General features: G+C 44.9%; 1 protein-coding gene across 1 annotated transcript in view; it reads left to right on the plus strand.

The window, feature by feature from the left end:
* LOC115457652 (phospholipid scramblase 2-like) overlaps positions 1-22257 on the plus strand; it is a 32578-nt gene extending 10321 nt beyond the window's left edge. Inside the window, exons 3-7 of the mRNA XM_030187178.1 lie at positions 4174-4201; positions 11695-11879; positions 15915-16079; positions 17081-17242; positions 20959-22257. Of these exons, the coding sequence (XP_030043038.1) occupies positions 4174-4201; positions 11695-11879; positions 15915-16079; positions 17081-17242; positions 20959-21000 (582 nt within the window). The 3' untranslated portion in view covers positions 21001-22257. The remainder of the gene's footprint in view (positions 1-4173; positions 4202-11694; positions 11880-15914; positions 16080-17080; positions 17243-20958) is intronic.
* Positions 22258-26808: the final 4551 nt, after the last annotated feature.

The following is a 26808-nucleotide window of genomic DNA, read 5'->3' on the forward strand; positions in this document are numbered from 1 at the left end:
AAACCCACTACCCACAGCTGTACACAACTACCATATCCCTTATGGGTGAAGGGGGGCACCTATATATGGGTACAGTAGGTTTGTGGTGGGTTTTGGAGAGCTCTCTGTTTCCTCCACAAATGTAACAGGTAGGGGGGGTATTGGCCTAGGTCCGTCTGTCTGAAGTGCACTTCAGTACCCACTAAAACTGCTCCAGGGACCTGCATGCGCTATCATGGATCTGAGTATGACATCTGAGGCTGGCACAAAATATTTTTAAAGATGTTTTTTGAGAGTGGGAGGGGGTTGGTGACTACTGGGGGAGTAAGGGGAGGTCATCCCCAATTCCCTTTGGTGGTTATCTGGTCATTTTGGGCGCCCTTTTGTGCGTTAGTCGTAAGGAAAACAGGTCCGGGTGAAAACGTCCAAGTGTTCGTCAGGGCCATCCTTGTTTTTTTCGATTATGGGTCAAGGACGTCCAAGTTTTAGGCACGCCCAAGTCCCACCTTCGTTACACCTCCGACACGCCCCCTTGAACCTTGGCTGTCCTTGCGACGGAGTGCAGTTGGGGACGTCCTAAATCGGGTTTCGATTATACCGATTTGGACGTCCCTGGGAGAAGGACGTCCATCTTCCGATTTATGTCGAAAGATGGACGTCCTTCTCTTTTGAAAATGAGCCCAATAGTATACTACTTACAATGTGAACACAATACGTATTAAAACACTTTAATAGACAGTGTAGGATATAAGCAAAAATGGAACGTATACTCCCCTGTTTACAAAGTGAATTCACAGACAGGCTATGGCCATTCCCTTTAGTTTCTTCATGTTCTCCGTTTCAGGAAAGACTATTGCATAACTTTGGGATCACAGTCCAAAAGTACAACAACCATACAGCTAATGCAACCCCTTTATTAGGCTGAAGTTTCCAATATGAGACCGGTTTGGTTGACCACTGGGCCTCAGCAGAGCGGCAGTGGTCCTGGAATCCCCAGAGTTTGACAGTAGGCAGAAGTGTTACTGTGATAACATGTGTAGTGTATAAGCCACCTGATGTGTCAGAGGTTGGTTTCTGTCATGATACAATCCCTTAACCAGTCCCTGGGATACACTCGGACAGATGGGTTTTCGGGATGTCCATAATGAATATGCAGGCCTTTAAGTCTGCTTTAGACCTAGAATATGACGACTCGGGATTCCTAAAACCGAAAGGAAGAGAATTCCAAAAGAGTTGGTGCTAAAGAAAGCAAATAGACTGTTGGTGGTGGAACAGATGATAATCATCTCCAGTTTGAGGATTTCAAAATCCAGGTTGGCGGGTAAGGAAGCAACAAGTCAAACAGGCAGACCAGTAGAATACGCTCGGGGGGGGGGGGGGGGGGGGTCCTTTTGCAAAGCCACGGTAAAAAGTGGCCTGTGGTAGTGTGGGCGTGTCTTTTGGGCACACACTGGGCCCCTTTTTACCGTGGCTGGGGAAAAGTCCATTAAATGGGCGGGCGCAAAAATTAAAACTAGCAAGCGCCTATTTACGACCTGAGCCCTTACCGCCAGCCATTGACTTAGCGGGCAGGGCTCACACGCTGTCAACTTGGCCACGCTGCCGATTTACCGCCGGGAACGTCTCCCGTGGTAGAAAATAGGGAAAATATTTTCTACCGCGGGGCTTGGTGCGCATCAAACTTGGAATTACTGCCGGGCACATGCACTACCTTGGCGGTAGTGCCAATCTGGCGCATGCTACCCATGCGTTAGCCCTCCCGTGGCTTTGTAAAAGGGCTCCCCAATGTGCTAAGACTAAAATTTTAAAATTTGCATTTATTGTTAAAAGGTAGCCAACGCTACCTATAGAAAAGCTGAACCAGACAATCAGCTCTACTAGCTCATAAAAATCAATTTCACAGTGGTATTCTGTATTAATTGTCTCCTTTCATGACCTCAAACCATTATAAAGAGTTGCAATAGTCCACATGGCGCTTAACTAATATGTACATCCTGTTCGCTCAAAACCACAACCTGAGAGTATCGTTCACAATGCATGGAAGGAGGTTCTAACTAATGATGAAATATGCTGTTGAAACCCTAGAGAGGAATCAAAATGAAACTCCTAAAAAAACCTTTCATTGCCTCTTTAACTGGAACCCATTTGTCACTACTGAAAGGGTAAGGAAATGTGCAGTTGAATTTCCAGGAAGCCAAGTAGATTCAGACTCACCAGGATTGAGTTCCGATTTGGCTATGGAAAACCGAAGAGCAACCTTATCCCAGCCATTACTTCAGTTTCAAGTTTATTAAAAACTTTCTATCCCTCCTAACGGAACAAACCATCTAGGCGGTGGCATACAATCAAAAAGATCAAATCGTAGGAGAAGGGAAAATAAGAGAGAAATCAACATACACAATGACATTACTATTATGACAATTTCAGGGACATTTTCGAAAGAGAAGGGTGCCCATCTTCTGACACAAATAGGGAGGTGGGCGTCCATCTCTCAGGGTCGCCCAAATCGGCATAATCGAAAGCAGATTTTGGGCGCCCTCAGCTGCAGTCTGTCGCAGGGACAACCAAAGTTCACGGGGGCGTATCGGAGACGTAGCGAAGGCGAGACTGGGGCGTGCTTAAGAGATGGGCGTCCTCGGCCCATAATGGAAAAAAGAAGGGCGTCCCTGACGAGCATTTGGTCGACTTTACTTGGTCCACTTTTTTTTCACAACCAAGCCTCAAAAAGGTGCCAAAACTGACCAGATGACCACCGGAGGGAATCGGGGATCACCTCCCCTTACTCCCCAGGTGGTCATCAACCCCCTCCCACCCTAAAAAAATATTTTTTAAGTTTTTTGCCAGCTTCTATGCCAGCCTCAAATGTCATACCCAGCTCCATCACAGCAGTATGCAGGTCCCTGGAGCAGTTTTTAGTGGGTGCAGTGCACTTCAGGCAGGTGGACCCAGGCCCACCCCCCCACCTGTTACACTTGTAGTGGTAAATGGGAGCCCTCCAAAACCCACTGTACCCACATGTAGGTGCCCCCCTTCACCCCTTAGGGCTATGGTAGTGGTGTACAGTTGTGGGGAGTGGGTTTTGGGGGGGGGGGGTTTAGGGGGCTCAGCACCGAAGGTAAGGGAGCTATGCAGCTGGGAGCAATTTGTGAAGTCCACTGCAGTGCCCCCTAGGGTGCCCGGTTGGTGTCCTGGCATGTGAGGGGGACCAGTGCACTACGAATGCTGGCTCCTCCCATGACCAAATGCCTTGAATTTGGTCGCTTTTGAGATGGGCGTCCTCGGTTTCCATTATGGCCGAAAACCGGGGATGACCATCTGCAAGGTCGACCATCTCTAAGGTCGACCTAAATGTTGAGATTTGGGCGTCCCCGACTGTATTATCGAAACGAAAGATGGACGTCCATCTTCTTTCGATAATATGGGTTTCCCCGCCCTTTCGCCAGGATGTCCTTAGAGAAGGTCATCCCCGTTCGATTATGCCCCTCTTTGTATCTTATCCCAAACAGAATTCAGGTTCAATGTGGCTTACAATCCAATTATAAGCAAGTACTATCTCTGTCCCTCTGCAATCTTGGTTTTTATGCCTGAGGCAATAGAGGGTTGTTAAGTGACTTTCCCAGGGTCACAAGGAGCTGCAGTGGGAACTGAACTCAGGAGGCTGGGGCCAAGGTCTGCTGCACTAACCATTTGGCCACTACAATATTAATAGGAAAGATGGGGGGAGAAGAGGGAAAAACGAGAGGGAGGGAAAAATCTGTACTGCGGTAAAAGTGACCGCATCTGGAAAGAAAGACGAAAATTACAAAAATGCATCTCGAAACATAAAAGTTGTAAGTTCTTTTTTAATGATAATTTCAGGCTGTTGCTTATCAGTAGAAATAGCAAACTGTAGGTCAACTGCATAACAAACCCCCCTCACCCCCCCCAAATACTCCCTCTAATGCCCGTATCCTGAATTGATGCAGCAAGGGGGACTGTGAATAGGTTAGAGTCAGAACTAAGAGCTAGGGCAAAACACCAGTGAAGCGCAAGAGTTCTTGTCCACCCAGAAATTATGATCCGTCTTTAATCCCCAATTTTCCAACGCATTCGTGGACCCCTCCAGTCAAATCTGTACCTTTTTAGCAGGTTTATGAAAGGAACTGTTCTAACATTTTTGTAGTCTTATGGTTTTGTTTTTTTTTCTCTCCCTAGGTCGACCAAATTTTAATTCATCAGAAACGTAAGCAAACCGCATTTGTCTCTATGATAAGAAATGAGCTGGGGGTGAACATAGAGAAGTATCACAGCTGTACAAAAATGTATTTATTTGTGACATTTTCAAAACACGCCTTATGAAAAACTGAGCTTGGTGCAAGCAGTATATGGTCCAGTTGCCTGAATTTGTGCGTTTTTCTAAACAGGTGGAAGGTAATTCTAAAACAATGTGCCTGGTTATAGGTATGTACCAAGAGCTTGCCAATTCAGAGCCTACTCTAGAAAGTAAAGTAAGCTTGACTGGTGTATAGCGCTGAGTTGGGGGCCTTTTACCTAGCTAGAGAAATAAAATAGCGCCAAAAAACCCCGTTTAAGCGGTATTGTATAAGCTGTGCCTAAGTTCAGTGCAGCTTATAGAATTTAAGGCTTAAATGGACAGAAGCACGTAAATTTAGCCATGGCCATTTGCACCAACAAAAACGTGGTGTGAATGGCCGCGCCTAAATATATACGTGGAACACCATTATTCTGTAATTATGCGCAGAACTTGAAACCACACCCCCCGCTCCACCCATAACCCTAATTTCCGTGCCCCATTTTTTAAACCACGTTAAATTTTAGGCGCAGATTCCACGCCTAAATTTATGTGCGTTAGTCCCAATTAAATCTAATTAGTGACTTGGAGGGACATTTTCGAAAGAAACGTTCAAGTTGCGATTTGGACGTTTTTGTAAACTGTCCAAATCTGGGGGCGGGAAAACCATATTTTCGAAACAAGATGGACGTCCATCTTTTGTTTCGAAAATACCAAGGACGCCTTTGGATTTGGACGTCCCTAGAGATGGACGTCTTTGACTTGCGGCGATTTTCGAAACCAAAAATGTCCAAATGCAAGCCATTTGGACGTGGGAGGAGCCAGCACTTGTAGTGCGCTGGTCCCCCTGACATGCCAGGACACCAACCGGGCACCTTAGGGGACACTGCAGTGGACTTCATAAATTGCTCCCGGGTATATAGCTTCCTTACCATGTGCGCTGAACCCCCCCCCCCCCCCAAACCCACTACCCCCAACTGTACACCACTACCATAGCCCTTACGGGTGAAGGGGGGCACCTAGATGTGGGTACAGTGGGTTTGTGGTGGGTTTTGGAGGGCTCGCTGTTTCCTCCACAAACAGGTAGGGGGGGGGGCGTATGGGCCTGGGTCCGCCTGTCTGAGGTGCACTGCACCCACTGAAACTGCTGCAGGGACCTGCATGCGCTGTCATTCACCTGAGTATGACATCTGAGGCTGGCACGTAATATTTTTAAAGATGTTTTTTTGAGGGTGGGAGGGGGTTAGTGACCATTGGGGGAATAACGGGAGGTCATCCCCGATTCCCTCCGGTGGTCCTCTGGTCATTTCGGGCACCTTTTTGTGCCTTAGTCGTAAGAAAAACACGTTCAGGTGAAAACGTCCAAGTTACGTCCCTACTTTTTTCGATTATGGCTCAAAGACGTCCAAGTGTTAGGCCCGCCCAAGCCCCGCCTTCGACACGCCCCCTTGAAATTTGGACGTCCTTGCGACGGACTGCAGTTGGAGACGTCCAAAATCGGGTTTCGATTATACCGATTTGGACGTTTGTGGGAGATGGACGTCCATGTTCTGATTTATGTCGAAAGATGGACGTTCTTCTCTTTCGAGAATGAGCCTACTACTACTACTATTTAGCATTTCTATAGTGCTACAAGGCATACGCAGCGCTGCACAAACATAGAAGAAAGACAGTCCCTGCTCAAAGAGCTTACAATCTAATAGACAAAAAATAAATAAAGTAAGCAAATCAAATCAATTAATGTGAACGGGAAGGAAGAGAGGAGGGTAGGTGAAGGCGATTGGTTACGAGTCAAAAGCAATGTTAAAGAGGTGGGCTTTCAGTCTAGATTTAAAGGTGGCCAAGGATGGGGCAAGACGTAGGGGCTCAGGAAGTTTATTCCAGGCGTAGGGTGCAGCGAGACAGAAGGCGCGAAGTCTGGAGTTGGCAGTAGTGGAGAAGGGAACAGATAAGAAGGATTTATCCATGGAGTGGAGTGCACGGGAAGGGGTGTAGGGAAGGACGAGTGTGGAGAGATACTGGGGAGCAGCAGAGTGAGTACATTTATAGGTTAGTAGAAGAAGTTTGAACAGGATGCGAAAACGGATAGGGAGCCAGTGAAGGGTCTTGAGGAGAGGGGTAGTATGAGTAAAGCGACCCTGGCGGAAGATGAGACGGGCAGCAGAGTTTTGAACCGACTGGAGAGGGGAGAGGTGACTAAGTGGGAGGCCAGCAAGAAGCAGATTGCAGTAGTCTAAACGAGAGGTGACAAGGGTGTGGATGAGGGTTTTGGTAGAGTGCTCGGAAAGAAAGGGGCGGATTTTACGGATGTTGTAAAGAAAGAAACGACAGGTCTTGGCAATCTGCTGGATATGAGCAGAGAAGGAGAGAGAAGTCAAAAATGACTGATAGTAACATAGTAGATGACAGCAGATAAAGACCTGTACAGTCCATCCATAAACTCATTACATATGGCGGCTGACTAACGGGCTAACGAACCGCTAGCTCCTGATGCCATCTCGGAGCTAACCGTCGTTCAGTTACCTGTTGGCTATATGATGGCCCGATTTTGTTTGCGCCGGTTTTCCTTGTTGCTGCGACGTCCTGATTTCGCCCCTTTTCACTAGTTTTGGTGCAGGAAATTGTGGGGGAACTCTGGCCAGCGTATCTCGCTTCCTGCGTGTCGGTGGGCCGGCTGCCAGCCCGATCGCACTGTCCCTGCTCATGTGGCCTGTTCCGTTGCTCTTGGGGACCCTCGGGAAATCCGTCGGCATATAGCCATCGATCGCCTGCTCCTTGCCGGGCCCGAGCCTGTTATATAGAAAAAATAATAATAAAATAGAAATAAAAAAAAATATATAAAAAATAGAAAATTGAAAAAAATGATGTGTATATATATATATATGAAAAAAGAAGAAAAATTATATGCCACACTATAAAATAACAAATATGGAAAGTGAATAGAAAAAATGATCAGAACAAGAAAATAAACTGCCCAAAGAACAGTATATCATAAAAATACTATAAAAATACTACCAAAAGAACATTATACTTATAAAAAAACAGAAGATGCCATAATAGTAAAAAGAGGATGATGATAAAAAGTATATATAAAAAGAGGTGTATAAAACATAGTAATAAATATAAAACTGGAAAGGTAACGCCCATTGAATGAGTACAGTTGGGGAATGTATCAACAATGGTTACACAACACATTATCTTGATATTCAAATATGTTAAAACCAGAAATTCATAATAAAACAAGGGCTGTGTCGCAAAACGATGCGATGTGGGTAGAGAAAACAGTGATTGTATGACATGGACTCATGGTGTGAAAACTTAGGAAACTAAAAACTGACAATTAATGTATATATGCCAATACTATATAGATATATATTTCTTTAAAAAGGCACTAGTAAATGGTTATGGAAGAAAAACGGTAACGCAACGAAAAACACATACCGCATCCGATGTGCTGCAACTCACAGCCTTCCTGTCGACCGTGTTTCGCCAAATGATTAACTGAAAAAAGAAGGACGCTGACGTGAAGAGTTTTGTAGCGGAGCTGGAAATGACATCATCTTTTTGGCGACAAAAAATGTTAGAATATAAAAATAAAACACAACAATGAAAATGTATAAACAATATTGATGCCCAAAGAGAAATAAAAGTACTCTGGTGATCGTGAAATATATAAAAAAATATATAAACAATTATAATACAAGAAAAAAAGGTTAGATGTAATGTAAAGTCCTTTCAATTTAAAAGTCCCCCGATGAATCCAAAAGATGTAATACCTCATTGCTTAAAATATAATTGGAAAAGTGAAAAATAGAAACATGTTGAAAGATGTAATGCTCGTTTGACTATATCCCAAACAGATGCATTGTAGCGGAGCTGGAAATGACATCATCTTTTTGACGCCAAAATACGTTAGAATATAAAAATAAAACACAACAATGATAATGTATAAACAATATTGATGCCCAAAGAGAAATAAAAGTACTCTGGTGATCATGAAATATATAAAACATATATAAAAAATTATAATACAAGAAAAAAAGAATATGACATTATGTTGATTATATTATGTTTTGTTTTTATAATTTTTTATATTTATTTATGATATATATATATATATTTTGCTTATCATGCCATATTTACCCATAGACCCCTAATGCAGGCCTTTAAGGCCGAAACACGACTCATGTCGGCTCGATTTTTACACATTTGAATAAAGACTTTGTTCAGGAAACACCGTCTGAGAGAAGAATTTTTTGGATCCACTGTTCATTTTGTTTGGCTTTCGTTTCTCTTGTGGAGAGGTCACCATCTGTAGGTGTTGGCATAGTATACTACTTACAATGTCAACACAGTACGTAATAGAACATTTTAATAGACAGCATAGGGTATAAGCAAAGAAGGAGCATAATAGGTAACAGAGTAAGAAGAGTTAGAAAATAAGGTGACTTTGCATATGAGGTCAGAGAGATGGTTAAATATTATCTCAGCTAGGGTAGGAGTGGATAAACATGTCCCACTGCAGTATGTGCAGCCCGAGTCAATCCTTGTGTGAGTGAGACTAACAAGTTAGTTACTTCTTCCATTAAAGGCTTGGTTGAAGAGCCAAGCTTTCACCTTCTTCCTGAAGTAGAGGTAGTCTTGTGTTTAAGTGGAGCCTTTCAGGCAAATCATTCCAGAGTGTGGGAGCTACTCCAGAGAAGGCTCGCTTGCGGGTATCACATCGTGTAATGTCTTTTGGAGAGGGTGTAGTTAGTGAAAGTCCTTAAGAGGACCTTATTATCCTTGACGGTGTGTGGAGGATCATCCTGTTCTTCAGATACTCAGGGCCATTTCCTTTCAGGGCCTTGAAGATCAGACAGAAATTTAGCCCTGTATTGTGCTGGTAGCCAATGAAGTTTTTGAAAAAAAATGGTGTGATGTGGTCACGTGACTTCTAACCTTCTATGAGTCTTGCTGCAGCATTCTGAATCAATTGGAGCTGGCTCATTTTGCTATTAAATTGCAGGTATACATTGGGGCCACGCCTAGAATTGCACATGCAAGTTTTGGTGACCTTTATAGAATCAGGGGGATACTGACTAGAGAATGACACGGGGACAAAATTTGTCCGCGCCCCCGCCCCATCTCTGTGGGTTCTGTCTCCTCTGTGCAACTGTTGTGTATAAATTACAAATAGAAAACAATAATAACAACGAGCAGCTATAATAAACCCTCCCACCACCACCACCCTCTACCCTTCCAACCCCAACAATAGGTGATTTCTACTACCCCAAGGAATCCTAATCCACACTGTTAAAATGTCCAGGGGTAGAAAATACAACCTGTTCTGTATGCCCTAGAAGGGAGAAATTTAACAGTGCTTCATAGGGTATGATTTTTTAATCTGTGGATGAATAAGTCATCAACAATCTCAGGACTGAGTGTAGCTCTCCTGTCTTCCACAGTCCCTCCTGCGATAGAAGATGTCTTCTTAGAAGATGTGCTGGTAACAGGATGTACAGGATCCCCCATGCAAATTTTGCTAGCTGTGGCCAGCATCAATCAAACGTAAATAACAGTCCAGTTCATTAAGGGGCTTCAAAGTAGAAAGTGACACGGAAACAAAGTTTGTCCCCGTCCTCACGGGTTCTGTCCCCATCCCCGCGGTTACTGCGGGTCCCCAGCCCTGTGTCATTCTCTAATAGTGACAATTTTCAGCTGCTCTCCGTATTGCTTAGGGAAGAAAAAAACTGACCTAAGTAAAACCGCTCAGCTACAAGTATAGGGGGTGACTTCTATATACGGCCCACAAATAAAAGCCCCGAACGCTATTCTATAAGCCACGCTTCAAGTTAGGCACAGTTCTGTTGTACGTGCAGGACATCAGACTCAGAAACAGAACGAAGCCTTGCGCGGGAAGAAGAGGACCTCGGCTGGTGGGGATTGGGGTCCCCGCCAGCAAAGGTAGGCGATGGCGGCGGAGGGTTGGCGGCGGGAGGGGGGTCTAGAGGGTCGTCGGCAGGGTGGGGGTGGGGGTCAAAGTTGGTGGGGGAGGGGGACGACTAAAATGTGCACCCTCACCTCGGGCTTGGACCCCCCTCCCGCCAAAGTCTGGCTACACTGCTGTGAAAGACAGGAGAGCTAAACTGAGATTATTGATGACTTCTTATTCAGCCACAGATTAAAAAGTTGTAACGGTGCTTCATAGGTCATATTTCTCCCCCACTAGGGCATACAGAACGGGTTGTATTTTGTACACCTGGACATTTTAACAGGGTGGATTAGGATTTCTTGAGTGAGGTAGTAGAAATCAGCTATTGTTGGGGTTGGAAGGGTCTAGGGTGGTGGGGAGGGGGGGAGGGTTTTATAGCTGCTCATTGTTATTGTTTTGTATCTGTGATTTATAAATAACAGTTACACAACATATTCCTTTTTATACTTTAATAAAAAGATTTAAATATAGCATAAGTGTTCGAGGCTTCCTCAGATGAGGACAGAGCCCGTGGGGATGGAGACGGAGACAGAACCCGTGGGGACGGGGGTCAGAATCTGCGGGGATGGGGCAAGGATGGAGACGGAGCCTGTGGGAACAGGACGGGGATGGGAACAAAACACATGGGGACGGAGACAGAACCCACGGGGACAGGGTGTGTACGGAGACAGAACCCACGGGGACGGTGCGGACGGAGATGGAACCCACGGGGATGGGGTGCGGACGGAGTTGGAACCCATGGGGACAGGGTGCGGACGAAGTTGGAACCTATGGGGACAGGGTGCGGACGGAGACGGAACCCATGGGGACAGGGTGCGGACGGGGAACAGTGTCGAGTTACAGCAGCCATACACCTGCTGTAACTGCAGGCCCAAGTACGCGTAACTGACAGTATTCTGCCAGGTGTGCATACAAGTGGCAGCCCCACCCATGAGAACTGCTCTCTTTGAATTTATTCCCTAACCCACTTACATGTACCCTTAGAGAACAGTGATCAATTTTCTGCGCATGAGTTTTCTCTCCATTTATGCGTGTTAAGTTCCCGGTTATAGACCTGACCTTTTACATGTGCTCTCCACGTATAATTTCAACCCTGTTGTCTTCCTCGAGAGTGGCATTAAATATATTTTTCTAAACGTTGCAACCAGCGTCTAAATCACCACAGCAAGGCTGGACATTATTATTTATTTATTTGTCGCATTTGTACCCCACATTTGCAGGCTCAATGTGGCTTACATAGTACCGTCAAAGGCGTTTGCCCAGCCGGTTGATAACAAATACAAAGTTGTATAGTGATCGTATGAGGTATAAGTGGAGGGTCGGAAGGGATGAAGATTGTGTGTTCTCCAGTACGATTATAATCATGCTGTGTTGGGTGAAGAGGTTACATTAGGTCGTTGGGGTACTTTAATGTATTTTAAGGCTGATAATACAAATCTTGATTTTTCAGGTTACAGTTGGCTCCAGTACAACAGTCAGTATGAGATTGTCAACACCATGGGCCAGATGGTGTACTTTGCTGAAGAGCAAAGAGAATGGTGCGGACCGAGGCTGGATGTTGGGATTACAGACAACTCTGGAGTGAAAGCTGTCCACCTTCTGCTACCCACTGAATGCTGTAGCTTTGACATGGAGGTAGGCTATCAGGAAGGCTGTATAGCCCCAAACCACCTGGGACCGTCAGTATTTATCTACAAACTCATTGGTCAGTTCTAGGCTCCATGTGCTTCTTGGGGCCTCCAGAAGATCTGTAGGTTTAGGAAGTAGATTACTTTCCAAAATAGTAGAACTTTTACCACTTCAAAATGAACGTTAATCCTAACCTAAAGTGGTTTTGCTTGATAATATTGTGTGACTCTGCTCATGAAATACTTTCTAAATACTTTTCAGTCTGTTGACTGAAGAAAGAAAAAAAAGCAATAGCGGACTGAGGAAAAGTGCCTATGAACAAATAGCATTGGAAGTATAGCCTGAACGACACACGTCTGAACGACTGTGAATTACAACAAAGATCTCCTTGATGAAGCCTGTATAAATAGAAGGGCGAAACGGGACCCGTTAGGCAAGGACCTAAAGATAAGTGAAAGGTTTAGGTTGAAATATTTATATTCAGCTATACTCGCTTTCAATAGCACAGAAAGTAATAGGAAAAAAAGTAATTATAAAGAGAGAGAGATATATAAACAAACGGGTTTTTTTGCCAATGAAGAGTGGGTTCAGCGGATCTGTTACGACAAAACATTCAGACCACTGACCTACAGAGGCATTTTCCCGCTTAAAAAATCTCATCTCTTTAAAATCTTTAAAATAATTGGCATAAAAGTCAAGTTTGAAAGAAGAAGAAAAAAATACTTAATTCACAATATTATTTAGAAAGTATTTCATGAGCCAAGTCGCACGATATTATCAAGCAAAACCACTTTAGATTAGGTTTAGGAAGTAGGCCATGAGAAACGTATGTGGTCAGGTAGGATGGTCTGCGGTTGAACATGCTGGGAATGCCGAGAATGATGAAGGCCAAAGGATGTTTGCTTGTTCCTGAAGGGCAAGACCTATAAAATTTATTTCAGTGTAGGCCATGAAGTTGACTAATGTACAAAAAAACAGTATGGGCTGTTAATCTGGAATTCGTAATCTAATACAATAAGAACTGAAAAATAGCCAATCCCAAAGGGTTCCTCGAGAAGTCTAGCCAGCCAAATCAATACCCCTGTAATTCATGTTCAAACTGGGTGGTTCCTGATGAAGTCCAGAAGTGGGTGAAACGGTTTGGGCCCCGTTGAATGAATATCAGCAGTTGGAATGAGAGGGGTTACCAAGTCAGCTAAGAAAAAGCTAAGTCAATTTATGCTAAGCTGTAACTTGGAATCTTTTTGTACTCGGTAATGTTTGAAACTTATTGCTGAGATAAGAGCAGTTTCGGTTGTGAGTAAGTGGGAAAGTTTTACCCTATGAAATAGATCAGACCACGGACACAAAAATCTTATATAGATATCAGAGTCCTGTTGGTCAGACCTTGGTGGTAGCTCTTGTTATTGTTGTATGTCTACTTGATACAATGCTTTGGGATTGGGATTGGCTGTTTTTCAGTTCTTATTGTATCAGGCCATGACGTTCCAAAGTGGCTCATGGAAGATGCATTCTGTTTCCAGAACTTGGGGAAGAGACTCCAAAACCCACATATTTCAAACTGGCTCACTCCTTTTAATGCCTTTATGTTTTTGGTTTTTTTTGTTACATTTGTACCCCGCGCTTTCCCACTCATGGCAGGCTCAATGCGGCAGGTAATGGAGGGTTAAGTGACTTGCCCAAAGTCACAAGGAGCTGCCTGTGCCGGGAATCAAACTCAGTTCCTCAGTTCCCCAGGACCAAAGTCCACCACCCTAACCACTAGGCCACTCCTCCACTCTTGGGAAGAGGTGAGGGCAACATCTAGAGAACTCCTGAGATTCAGGTTCAAAGCCCCATTCCATAATCTCACTCTTTTTTTTTTTTTATGTTGAGTTTTGAAGAAATGGCTTAACCTTCTTGCGCATTAAGTCTGAGCTTAGGGAGACACTTTAGAAGTTACCATGCAGCCTGGCTGCATTTTGTTCCTTGAATATTAAATTGTAAAGGATGATAGTAGCGATAATGAAGTGAAAATATGTTACCAAATATTTTCTTGTGCACAGCAAGTTAACGTCCTTGGATAAGTCAAGGAAGAAAGGTCAACCTTGCTCTTCTCAATACCCATACGACATTACCGTTGTTCTTCCAACTGTTAGGAGGCTGAGTTTTCAGATGAATTATACCACAATCTCTTGCTTAGAGTAAGGGATTACGAGTCTTGGGTCATTCCAGCTGGTCTCTTCCTGTGATACATAATTAACACCAATAAAAGGGAGATTGTAAGTCACCAGGGTGAATCAGTAGAGCGAAGGGCCAGAATGCGGCAGAGACAAAATACAAAGGTGATAGATAAATAAATATGAAATGATGAAAACAAAAAAGTAATAACTTATTAAGTAAACATACAAAGCGCATAAGACACAACATGGCCACATTTTGGCAACTCACCTGCATGGGGGTCTGTGGTAACGTGACCAAGAGTGTGGCTTGAAGCTGTCACAAATACAGTCGTACACACAGGATTAGTAAGCAAAACGAAATATTGTATAGCTCTAATTCAGCATTTGCTCACCTGTTACTTCACAGATTTTAATCCAGCAGTATTATGTCTAGCGGCCTTATTTTTGAAAGTGATGGGCGCCCATATTTTGACCCAAATCGAGGGATGGGCGTCCATCTCGCAAAGGCGCCCAAATTGGTATAATCAAAAGCCGATTTTGGGCGCCTCCAACTGCATTCAGCCGCGGAAACGGGCAAAGTTGACGGGGGCGTGTCGGAGGCGTGGTGCAGGCGGAACTGGGGCGTGTTTATCAGCTGAGCAGAGATGGGCGCCTTTGGCCGATAATCGGAAAAAAAAGGCCGGCAAAAGCGAGAATTTGGGTCGCTTTTGCTGGACCCTTTTTTTTCATGACTCAAGTCCCAAAAAAGTGCCCCAGCTGACCAGATGACCACCGGAGGGAATCGGGGATCACCTCCCCTGACTCCCCCAGTGGTCACTAACCCCCTCCCACCAAAAACAAAACTTTAAAAACTTTTTTTGCCAGCTTCTATGCCAGCCTCAAATGTCAAACTCAGGTCCATGACAGCAGTATACAGGTCACTGGAGCAGTTTTAGTGGGTGCAGTGGACTTCAGGCAGGCAGACCCAGGCCCATCACTCCCCTACCTGTTACACTTGTGGTGGTAAATGTTAAGCCCTCCAAAAATCCCCAAAACCCACTGTACCCACATGTAGGTACCCCCTTCACCCCTTAGGAATATGGTAGTGGTGTATAGTTGTGGGGAGTGGTTTTCTTTTTGGGGGGGGGGGGGGGGCTCAGACCTGGGAGCTATTTAAAGTTTTTTTTTTTTTTTTTTACTTTTTAGAAGTGCCGCCTAGGGTGCCCGGTTGGTGACCTGGCATATCAGAGGGAACAGTGCACTACAAATCCTGGTCCCTCCCATGACCCAATGCCTTGGATTTGTTCATTTTTGAGCTAGGCGCTTTCGGTTTCCGTTATTGCTGAAAACTGATAGCGCCCAGCTCAAAAACGCCCAAATCCTAGGCATTTGCCCCGCAAAACCCGTATTATCGAAAAAAAGATGGCTGGCCATCTTTTTTCGAAAATACGGTTTGTCCCGCCTTTTCGTATGGCCGCCCACGGAGATGGGCGTTTGCATTCGATTATGCCCCTCCATGTCTCTCTCTCTCTCTCATAATATAATCCCAGTGAATGTTCTATCCATGTGTAATCAACAGCTGGAGGCTGAGAATGAAACAGTGAAGGGAATTATTTAAGGTGGGAAGCTACTGGGCTCTGGCTACTTGTCTTCTCGGTACATACCTCAGGCACTGTAGCCTCAGATGTCACCGCTTTGGAGACCTGTTGCCTCAAGGCCTCCCCATCCTGTTCTGCCAGAAGGCTTTTGACTTCTGCTGTCCCCTTGAGCCCCGCTCTCCTGGCCAAATAGGTTACTACACCTGTTTCAATGAAGAAGTATTCCTAAAGAAATTCAGCCTTGCACCATCCAGTTCCTAAAAAGCAATTACTGTAATGTCAAGCCTTTTCTTCCTTTTCAGCTGGAAGTCTACTCTCCTCCACTGGGCACCCTAATCGGTTATGTAGCCAAGAACTGGGAAGCCTTTAAATCAACCTTCTATATAATGAATCCTGCAAAGGAAGTTGTTCTGAAGATCGTGGGCCCTGGTTGGAATATAAGGGGTTTCAGTGATGTGAAGTTTGAGGTACGATGCATGCAACACACAGCTTATGGAGCATAGCGTAACCATGGCAAGACTCACCCAGTCTACTGAATACGCTTGTATATGTTACTTTTTATCAAAGATCTGACAACTATACTTTAAATTTTATATGATATGTGATGTCATTTCTTTCTTTATAATATCAGCAAAATTCACCCTTTCCTTTCTTTTTTTTTCAAGTTTAATTTCTTTTATTGACTTTGATGATAAAGGTACAATCAAGAGCTCACAACATAACAACAAGTAACATTTTACAAAGTATTGCAATACCGGAGCTCACATGTAAGAAGTAGCTATCCATATCTAGGCTGAAAATTAAGCGAAGAAAAGAGATAGGCAGAAAAGAGAGAAAGTAGGGGGGGGGGGGCTGGAGAGTACAGATCAAAGTATAAAACACGCATAGGCCATAAAATACATCTAAGTAAGTGCTTATCGCTGTACAATGCCGAAATATGATACAAGTGATGGCCATTTCTCCCGATATGCAGCAAAGCGAGAAGATGTCTCTGCAAGGTGTGATTCATAGTTGTAGATTTGAAGCACTAAGTTCCACCATTCCTGGTAGGTGACTTGGTGCAGGGATTTCCAATGCGAGGAAATTACCTTCAATGCTAAAGGTACCATGGTGCTAACAAGAGACCCTTCACTAGGAGTCAGCAAACTTCTATAGCACTGATCCCGAAGAATCACAAATTTATAAGTGATTGAGCCAGGAAAGTGGAGGATGTCTACCAGTTGTGACCATATTTCTAGCCAGTATTTGCGAAGGCACAGACAGTCAGATATAAGATGCTTTATACTACCCACTTGAGAGTGGCAAGACCAGCATACACTAGGATTAGAGGGAGAAATAACATGTAACTTATGTGGCGTCCAAAGAGATCTACGCATAAAGGAATACATAGACTGCGTAATAGTAGAAGAGGATATAGCTGAGGAGAACGGAAGGAAAAAAATGTAACCCTCGGTTCATCTGTTTGTAGGTGACGACGGCGGATGAGTCCTTGCTGGTGGGTCAGATCACAAGGACATGGAGAGGACTATGTAAGGAGATGACCAGCAGCAACGACCATTTCTCAATCCAGTTCCCCCTAGACCTGGATGTGAAGGTCAAAGCAGTGCTGATGGCGGCCTGTCTCTTCATAGTGAGTATACATCTCCTGTGGACACCTTCTCCGTGATACAGCAGCTCCGAGTCCTAGGATGGCAGTCTTACTGGTGCAGTTGGGTTATGTTTATCTGGTGTTTAAGTGAGACAGACGGAATGGTCATCTTTATTAAGTCAAGTGATCAAAATAGAGCAGGAGGTGTAGTTAAAACCAACTAAACTACTCATGGCTGGGACGGACTAACAGTGGTCGGGGCCCCCGGGTAGTAAAGGTCATTAAGGCCCCCCCCCCCCCCCCAGTCCTACCTTGAAGGGCCCTTGATGATCTAGTGTCTTCTTGGGGGGCAGGAAAGAACCCCACTCTTTTTATTGCTAATATGCCTGGCGCCGCCATGTTTTCAAAATGGCTGCCGAGACTTACCGTGGTAGTTTCATGGGTCTCGGCAGCCATTTTGAAAACTTGGCAGCGCCGGCACTGCCAGGCAGACAAGAGTGGGATTTTTTGCTGCCTCCTCAGATGCCACTAGACCACCAGAGCCCTTCAAGATAGGACTGGGGAGGGCTGTAATGTGCAGTGGCAGTGGGGGGCAAGCAGGGCAGAGCCTCTGGGCCCTCAGGCATTGGCCCAGTTGCCCAAATGGTTAGTCTGCCCCTGGCTCATGGTTCCTCCCTCTACCTTATCTTCCTACTTTTGTCATCACTACCAACACAACGTACATATTTGCCATACTGGGTCAGACCATTCTGTTTCTAAGTGGCCAATCCAGGTTACAGGTATCTGTCAGGCTTCCGAAAAGTAGCAAGATTCCATACTACTTATCTTCAAGACGTTTTATGGAATTTTCATCCAGGAATTTGCTCAAATCTTTTTTTATGTTTCAACGGTTTTTATTGATGACAAGTCAAGAAAGACAAATCCACCTCAGTACAGCGATTTCAATACAATATTGCAACATGCACGGTAGTAACACAACCAATAAACACCTCTACTTACAGTCATCAAACTTTTAACATTTTTACCCCCCCCCCCCCCCACACTGTTTTTTATATTTAATCATATTCATTGACGCAAATTTAGTACAACTTATGTGAAACATCAACACCAAGCAGAATACAGCTGTCATCAAATCGTGCCCGCATCCTTGTAATCGTCAATGAATTCCTTTTATATCCTTCATTCCCCCCTCCCCCCCTTCTTGGGTTCCTCTTTATATAAACTAGAGCACAATTCTATTCAAAATTGACATAAGGAGAAACTGAGCCTTCTCCGTGAGAGATATATTGCAAAGAAAAAGGAAAATTGAGGAAAACCTGTGCAACTCACCATCTCAAAACCTAACCATCCATCAGCAAGCTGTAGATCTACTCCCCCCCCCCCCTCTCTCTTCTTGCTGAAACCTTTTTTTAAACCATCTACTGTAACTGCTTTTACCACACCCTCTGGTAGAAAGCTCCAGAGCTTAACTATGCGTTAAGTGAACAATGTTTTCCTGAGTTGTTTAAAATGTACTACTTAGAAACTTCATAGCGTATGCCCTAGTCTTTGTACTTTTTGATTTGCATTTACCTTTTCCACAGTCCTCTATCATATTTATTTGTTTATGAAATTCTTGGTTTGCATCATGTACAATTCTGAGCAGAGTACACAGAGCACAACATAATCATATACATAGAACAACAAAAGACAATAAAGGAGCTGATTTTTCAAAAAACGGCCAAAAAGTGTCATAAAGCTCCATTTGGACGAATTTCTTTTCAAAACGTCCAAATCCGTATTTTTGAAACCTGTTTTGCAAACATCTGTCCGTGCAGTTCGTCTGCAGTGGGTCCAAATAACAAGGTGACGTGTCGGGGGGCATTTCAAAGGCGGGATTAGGGCGGGCCGAACACATTTTACAGCTATAATGGAACAAAATGAAAATCCATTGCGAAAATCTAAACGCGGTCTAGAATAACGCACAAAAAGATGTCCTAAATGACCAGATGACCGCTGGAGGGAATCAGGGATGACCCCCCTTACAGTGGTCACTGACTTCCCCCCCCCCCCCCCCCCAAAAATGTGAATAAAAATAGTACTCACCAGCCTCTCTGACAGCCTCAGATGCTGTAGCCAGGTCCATTAGAGCAGCATTCAGGTCCCCAGAGCAATGTAGTGGTGGGTGCAGTGTACTGTAGACAGGTGGACCCAGGCCCATTCCTCCCCCTACCTGTTACACTTGTGGTGGAAATTGGGAGCCCTCCAAAACTCACCAGAAACTCATTGTACCCACATATAGGTGCCCCCTTCACCCATAAGGGCTATTGTGGTGTACAGTTGGGGGTAGTGGGTTTTGGAGGGCTCAGCAGACAAGATAAGGGAGCAATGGTGAGATGTGTATCTGGGAGCATTTATATGAAGTCCACTGCAGATCTCCCTAGGGTGGCCCATTACTCTCCAGGGATGTCTGGGTGACCAGTCTGCTACAAATGCTGGTCTCTCCTACATCCCAATGGCTTGATTTTGTACTTTTTTCACGTCTACGTTTTTTTTTTCCGAAAGTGGCCTGAAAAGATAAACGCACAGAGCACAAAACCTTGTTACAAATGGTATTTTCAGAAAAAAGAAAGTTAGATGTTTTACGGTTTCGAAGATGGCTATGTATTCTATTCGGATTTGGGACGTATAGCGCAAAATGTCCAGTCTGACTTAGATGTTGTACTGAAAATTCCCTTCCACAGAAACACATAAAAACACTACAGATATTATCAAAGAATAACGGTCCAAATTTACGACAATTATCCTGTGGAAATATTAAATGCTTGCTGGAAGAGCAAAGTCTTTAGAACCTTTTTTTAAAATCCATTCAAATTCTTCAAAGCCCTCCCCTCTAAAGGTAAATAATTCCACAGCCTCTCGGCTTTCTGTACCACACACACACTAAATTTTAAATAGAGAGTTTTGGGGGTGATGAAAGAGAAATTAAGGAAATTGACAAACATTCTCTTTTCAGGGGTTATGTTCCCCACTCTTCTGTTTCTAAGCTTATGGATAATTGCCAGACTTTGCCATCACAGTTGACTGGGTAGGTAGCCCCAAACTGAATGTCTTGGTTTTGCCTATATTCTAGCGCGGGGTGAGAGAATGAGTGACGGTAAACTGGCTCACTGTGAGGGGGGTGTGGCCAGAGTGCATCATGTTGCAAGACAGCAGCCATGGGTTTAGAAGAATGGCCAAAAGAAATCAGGTAGCAGGAAATGGCACCAACTGAATGACCTTGGTCCCTTACAGGGTCACTGAGAGATTGAGCTGGGGCAGGGCCACTGCTCCCAGGCCCTCCCCCCAGGATCACCGCCGCTGCCACCCACCCCACCAGACCGCCGTGTAGCCAGACCACAAAAATTGGGGATGGAGCCCAAAGGGGGGGGGGGGGGCACATTTTGCCCCACCTCCCTGCCCCCCACTGCAACTCCACATACCTTGGCTGGCGGGGGTCCCCAAGCAATTTCAGAAGAAGCATTCCTTTAGCGCTGCTCTCCGCCGCATTGCCTGCCCTGTGGCTGCTTCTCCTCTCGCGTCACGCAATGCGGCGGAGAACAGCACCGGAGGAAGGCTTCTGCTGGCGGGGCTTGGTGATTCCCACCAGCCAAACCAGATGCCCCGAAGCCCTGTGTCTGTTCCTCCCCAGCCTCTAAGGGGGGCCCAGCTCCAAAGTTTTAAGAAATGTGATGGTATTGAGTGGAAAACCAATATGTTTGTTTTTGTTTCTTTTCCAGGATTATTTGTATTATGATCAGAGACGACGCAACAACCAATAAGTTTCATTTTTGCATGTCTGCAAATGATGACCGAACTGGTATATTGTGGATTTTAGTGCCTTGCCAACTTTTCAGGAAGCGTTTCTGCTGTTAATCACCACAGACTGGAACTAAACAGTATCACCAAGACTGGCCCAATGACTCTATTCCCCAAGGCCAGTAGGGGCTGGAAATGTGGCAGAAGGCAGCCTTCCTTGCAGGCTTGTCTATTGCACAACAGTGACATCTTGTGGCCAGACTCAAGAGTGCTGGAGTATTGTATTCCAGAAAGAGCTTCTGTCTGTTTCCCCCTGCCATAGGCTGTTATTGAGACGACTGGAGTGGATGGGGTTGTAAAAACTGGTAAACATCTCTTGGTAGTTATCAGGTAAAGTCTAGCAGGGGCTCATTCTGGCCAAACTTTTAACTCCAAGGAGTAGGAGGAAAGTGCCAAGCCAAAAGAAAGAAAGAAACAAAATGATGGAAGGTAACCCCAGCACCTGCTGTTCCTCTCCCTGTGAAGATGGTATTTTCTCACATGTCTTTTCATCTTCCCTTCCTTTAGCTTTGTTCCATTACTCTTTTTCCTTTGAAAAATGATTCCTTCTGGCACTTCATTGATACTTGCTAGATGTGTTGCATGTTTGAGTTATATCTCCCCTTTCCAGAGCTGTGAAGGGAGAATAGTTTTTAAGTGGCTGACTTTGACCAAACGCCACACCCCTAACTCCATCCCTTTCTCACTCCTCACCTGCACTGGTCTCGGGTAACCCATCGCAAAACCAGCCCGTGACTGTAACTTTAAGCAGCTTCAGCCCCGCGGCTCACACTTCCTTCCTGTTGGTTATGTGAGGTCACCAGAAGGAAGTGCTGGCTGTGAGTCTGAAGTTGCTTATGGTTGGGATGCAAGCAGAAAAGAAACTGGGGTTGGGGGGGGGGAGGGAGGCTGCTGTGTACCAAGCCCCATCGCTTCACCTCCACAACTGATACACCTCTAGCCACAAGTTCAGTGTTGCCAACAGTGCAGCCCCATAGCTGCTGCCACCCAACTCCTGAGTCTCCAACATTGGCTGGGAATTTCCTGACCTTGCATGGGAGCTGATCTTCCAATGTGGGCAACTTGCATTTCGTTCTCTCCATGCTGCACACCTTGGATTCCCCTTTCTGCCACTCCTGAGACTCCCCTAGAGGTGCTCAGACACTTACAGGGGCATTTTCGAAAGAGAAGGGCACCCATCTTCCGACACAAATCGGGAGATGGGCATCCTTCTCTCAGGGTTGCCCAAATCGGCATAATTGAAAGCCAATTTTGGGCGTCCTCAACTGCAGTCCGTCGCGGGGATGACCAAAGTTCACGGGGGCGTGTTGGAGGCGTAGGGAAGGCGGGACTGGGTCGTGCTTAAGAGATGGGTGTCCTTGGCCGATAATGGAAAAAAGAAGGGCGTACCTGATGAGCATTTGTTCGACTTGGTCCATTTCTTTTCACGACCAAGAGGGGCATAATCGAACGGGGACGACCATCTCTAAGGTCGACCTAAATGTTGAGATTTTGGGCGTCCCCGACCGTATTATTGAAATGAAAGATGGACGCCCATCTTATTTCGATAATACGGGTTTCCCCACCCCTTTCCCGGGACGTCCTTAGAGATGGTCATCCACGTTCGATTATGCCCCCTCCACATGACCCCTTTTTCCTATTTATGACCCTCAGTGTGCCCCCTCAGGGCTAAAGGTTTGCCCACACCTGCCATAAACCTTTCTTGACAATTGCTAGGGGAGGGCACAAGCCCCCTTCTAACTTTGGGGTGCTTTTACTAAGCCACGTAGGTGCCCACACATTCCAATTTGGATTTACTGTGAAGCTACCGCGTGACCTTTGCAGTAATTTCAGAAAATAATTTTTATTTTCTGGCGTGTGTCAGCTACACGCGTCAAGCGGCATTTGACGCGCTTAGGTCATTACTGCCTGGTTAACGCGCAAGACTTTACTGCTAAGTCAATGGCTGGCGGTAAGGTCTCGGATCCAAAATAGATGCGCGTCAGTTTTCATTTAGCTGTATGTCCATTTTCGGTCAAAATGTAAGGCATTTTTACAGGTGCGCTGAAAAATGGATCTGCGTGCGTCCAAAACGCGCGCTTGCGCAGGCCATTTTTCAGCGCACCTTAGTGAAAGGACCCCTAAGTTCTGTGCAATGGCTGGGTCCACCTAGACACAGATCTTGACACACATTGAATTGGCATAAGGGCATTTGTAGAAAATGAGACTCGTCCCTTGGAAAGGATTACATCGTTAAAATACAACCTCTAATCTGATTTAATATCAGCACTCATAGACCACTTTTTCCCAAAAATGAGCCCAGAGCGATTTACAAATTTAAAAATAAAAACAGTATTTGAATGCCAATGATTGACTCAGCCAAAAAACTTTGATGTAAGTTTTCAAATGTTTACAAAAAGCTAAGAGGATTGCTCTTTAATCAGTATAGGAAGATCATTCCAAATCTGAATCTCTTTATAGGGAAAAGATTGTTCTAGAATTCTCTTGCAGCACACTGACCTGAAAGATGGAAATATTAAGGAATAATGATCTCTTAGCCTGAAGGAAAAGAGACCACTTAACCACTAAGGTGTTGGTATTCTGTAAGTTTTACGTTTTTTGTATCCCACCTAGAATTTTAGATTAGTGGGGGGTTATAAATTTTAAAATTAAATGTACACGAATAAGTGGCACCTAATTGTGGGTGCCCAGTTACTGTAATTTACCAAGATACTATTTTGTTTTGTTGAAGACTGAATAAAAAAAATATAATACATCAAAGTGAAGTTAATTTGCAGAAAAGGGAGGGTGCCTGCAGATTTCCTGAAAACTCAGCTGGCTTGATGTGGCCCCAGGACTGAGTTGGGAACTTCACAGGAGGGACCCTACATACCTGCAAGCAAAGCCGTATTTGTTGAATTAAATATGCATTAATATCTTAGCGTTTGAAATACTGATGGTCCTTACTGAAATCAAGTGAATTTAGAAGTGATGTTGACTTCCCTAGCTTGGTGATGCACTGTATTTATTGTTTGTGTACTTTGCATATTTTATACTAGAGTTATTTCGTTATTTTTTATCTTGTAAATAATGTCAATGAACATAACAATAAATGTGAGCTGTAATGTACAAATTTAAGAAAACCAAGACACATAAAATGTGTGGACTGTTTTTGATGTTCAGACCTAGCAGTTGGGCCTGTGATGTTGACCTCCTTAGCTTGGTGATTTACTGTAGGGTTACCATATTTTGTCCCCCAAAAAGGAGGACACATGCCCCACCCCCACCACACATCCCACCCTACCCCTGTCACCATGCCCCGCCTCCTTTCATGCCCTCGCTCCGCCCTTGTCACATTTTCCCCTCCCCCCCTGTCACACACCCCGTCATCCCCCTCCCCTTACTACTGCCCTGGTGGTCTAGTGACCTCTTTGGGGCAGGAAAGAGCCCCCCTCTTTCCTGCCCGGAGCGCTGCCCTGCATGCATCCTTCCTGTTGGTGATCTCTGTGCCGAGTTGAAGTCTCGCGAGGTCACTTCAACTCTCGGTGGCCATTTTGAATCGGCGCCGAGATCAGCAACAGAAAGGATGCATGCAGGGCAGCGCTCCGGGCAGGAAAGAGGGGGCTCTTTCCTGCCCCGAAGGCGGAAGAGGTCACTAGACGACCAGGGCAGTAGTAAGTAAGGGGAGGGGAGGCTAGCAATCTGCCCGTTTGTCCGGATTTCTGGACAAACGGGCAGATTGGCAAAACCCGCCCGGTTGCCCGGACATGACCTCAAAAAGAGGACATGTCCGGGTAAATCTGGACATATGGTAACCCTAATTTACTGTTTGTGTACTTCATATGTTTTATACTAGTTATATTTTTTATCTTGTAAATAATGTCAGTTAACAACAATAAACATGCACTATAATTTACGAATTTAAGAAAACCAAGACAATTAAAATGCGTGGACTATTTTTGATGTTCAGGCCTAGCAGTTGGGCCTGGGTCAATAAATGAAAATTTCAGGACAGAGACCAGGAAAGAGACAGAGTGAGATCTAGAAGGCCAAACAGTGGCTAATGGGGTTAAAAGGGGAGGTGAAGGAGGCTATTAAGAGACAAAAAAAGCATCTTTAAAAGGGAGGCAAATCCAGAGGAGAAAAGGAAAAACCATAGGGCCTGATAGTCAAAGGATTTAACGCTTCAAACGTTGGGGCCCTTTAACTAACCTGCCTTAGATGCTAACGTGTAGCTAACACAGGATGCACAGAAGCATCCGAATCACTGCTGAAGCAAAAGATAGAATGAATTAAATCTGGACACAGAGAGAGGCAGAAAAATATTGAAGAAAGCAAAGAAAAAGGAGAGAAAAATGACAAATGGCCAGGAAACCTGGCAGAAGAGTTAAGCGAAAACGAAGGAAAGCAGAATCTAGAGACTGGGAGCAACACAATGAGAAAAAGTAAATGGCCATACAACAAAGGTAAAGAAAATAATTTTATTTGTAATTTAGGATAAAGTAATATGGTGTTTATAAAGTTTCAGAGACCAATACTTCCTTCCTTAGGTCAGGAGAGGATACTGTAACAGCATTATACTGACCTGAGGCAGGAGGTTTTGGCCTCTGAAAGCTCACTGAAAAGGATTAGGCTATTAAATAAATTGTCTGAAATCGGATGCACTGAAAAGCAGCACTTTACCTTGTGTGTCAAATGCATCAGAGTGTGACTAAATTTTGCTGTGGGGGGGGGGGGGGGGGGGGGGGGGGGGTAGAGAGAGAATTTTGTGCCCACCCACTTTGGCTTCAGGCCCACCCAAAATTGGCAGTCTGGCTACACCACTGGACAGGGCAGAGAGTAGAAAAAAAACGAGTCGAATGACTTCCAAGATATGCTTAGTGAATCAAACCAGACCCCAACTCAAGCTAATGGAAGGATGGGACCAGGACAATGGGTATGTCAAAAAGAATATTGCCTTTGAATATTGACCCCTTTTTTTGAGGGGGGAGAGGGGTACTTTTCCTCGCTTTATTTTGTTTGCTTGTTTCTCTCCCTGCCAGCTCTCTCTTCCCTTCCCTTGGGGCAGAGGGAGCAGCTCTTTCTAGGCCACAGCCTGCCGCAGCAGAGACAGATCTTCCGCCCCTGGTTTGCACCAGTACAAAGACTTTCAATCTCCTTTGAGTTCAGACACTGCTGTTGCGCAGTTGACAAGTTAATGAACTGTCTGGCTCCTGGCCATATGATTATCATCAATTAGGACTCTTTAGCTAAAAAAAACAGAGATGATGGAAAGAAGCTAGACGTGAAAGTGGCAGAACATTAAATAGGGGACTCTTATTTACTGTGTGTCATCATTAGGGATGCAAGTATACAAAAAAAGGTGAGCACATCTTCATGTGACCTTGAGTGGACTCACTGCCACAGGATCCTATGGAGGCAAAAAGAGATTTGATAAATAGAGGAAAGATAGGTTAGCCACCGGAAGTATTTTTTCACGGAGAGGGTGGTGGATACTTGGAATGCCCTCCCGCGGGAGGTGGTGGAAATGAAAACGGTAACGGAATTCAAACATGCGTGGGATAAGAATAAAGGAATCCTGTGCAGAAGGAATGGATCCTCAGGAGCTTAGTCGAGATCGGGAGGCGGGGCTGGTGGTTGGGAGGCGGGGAATAGTGCTGGGCAGACTTATACTGACTGTGCCAGAGCCGGTGGTGGGAGGCGGGTGGTTGGGAGGCAGGGATAGTGCTGGGCAGGCTTATACGGTCTGTGCCAGAGCCGGTGGTGGGAGGCAGGGATAGTGCTAGGCAGAC

The sequence above is a fragment of the Microcaecilia unicolor genome, chromosome 14 (assembly GCF_901765095.1).
Source record: "Microcaecilia unicolor chromosome 14, aMicUni1.1, whole genome shotgun sequence".
Lineage (NCBI taxonomy): Eukaryota > Metazoa > Chordata > Amphibia > Gymnophiona > Siphonopidae > Microcaecilia > Microcaecilia unicolor.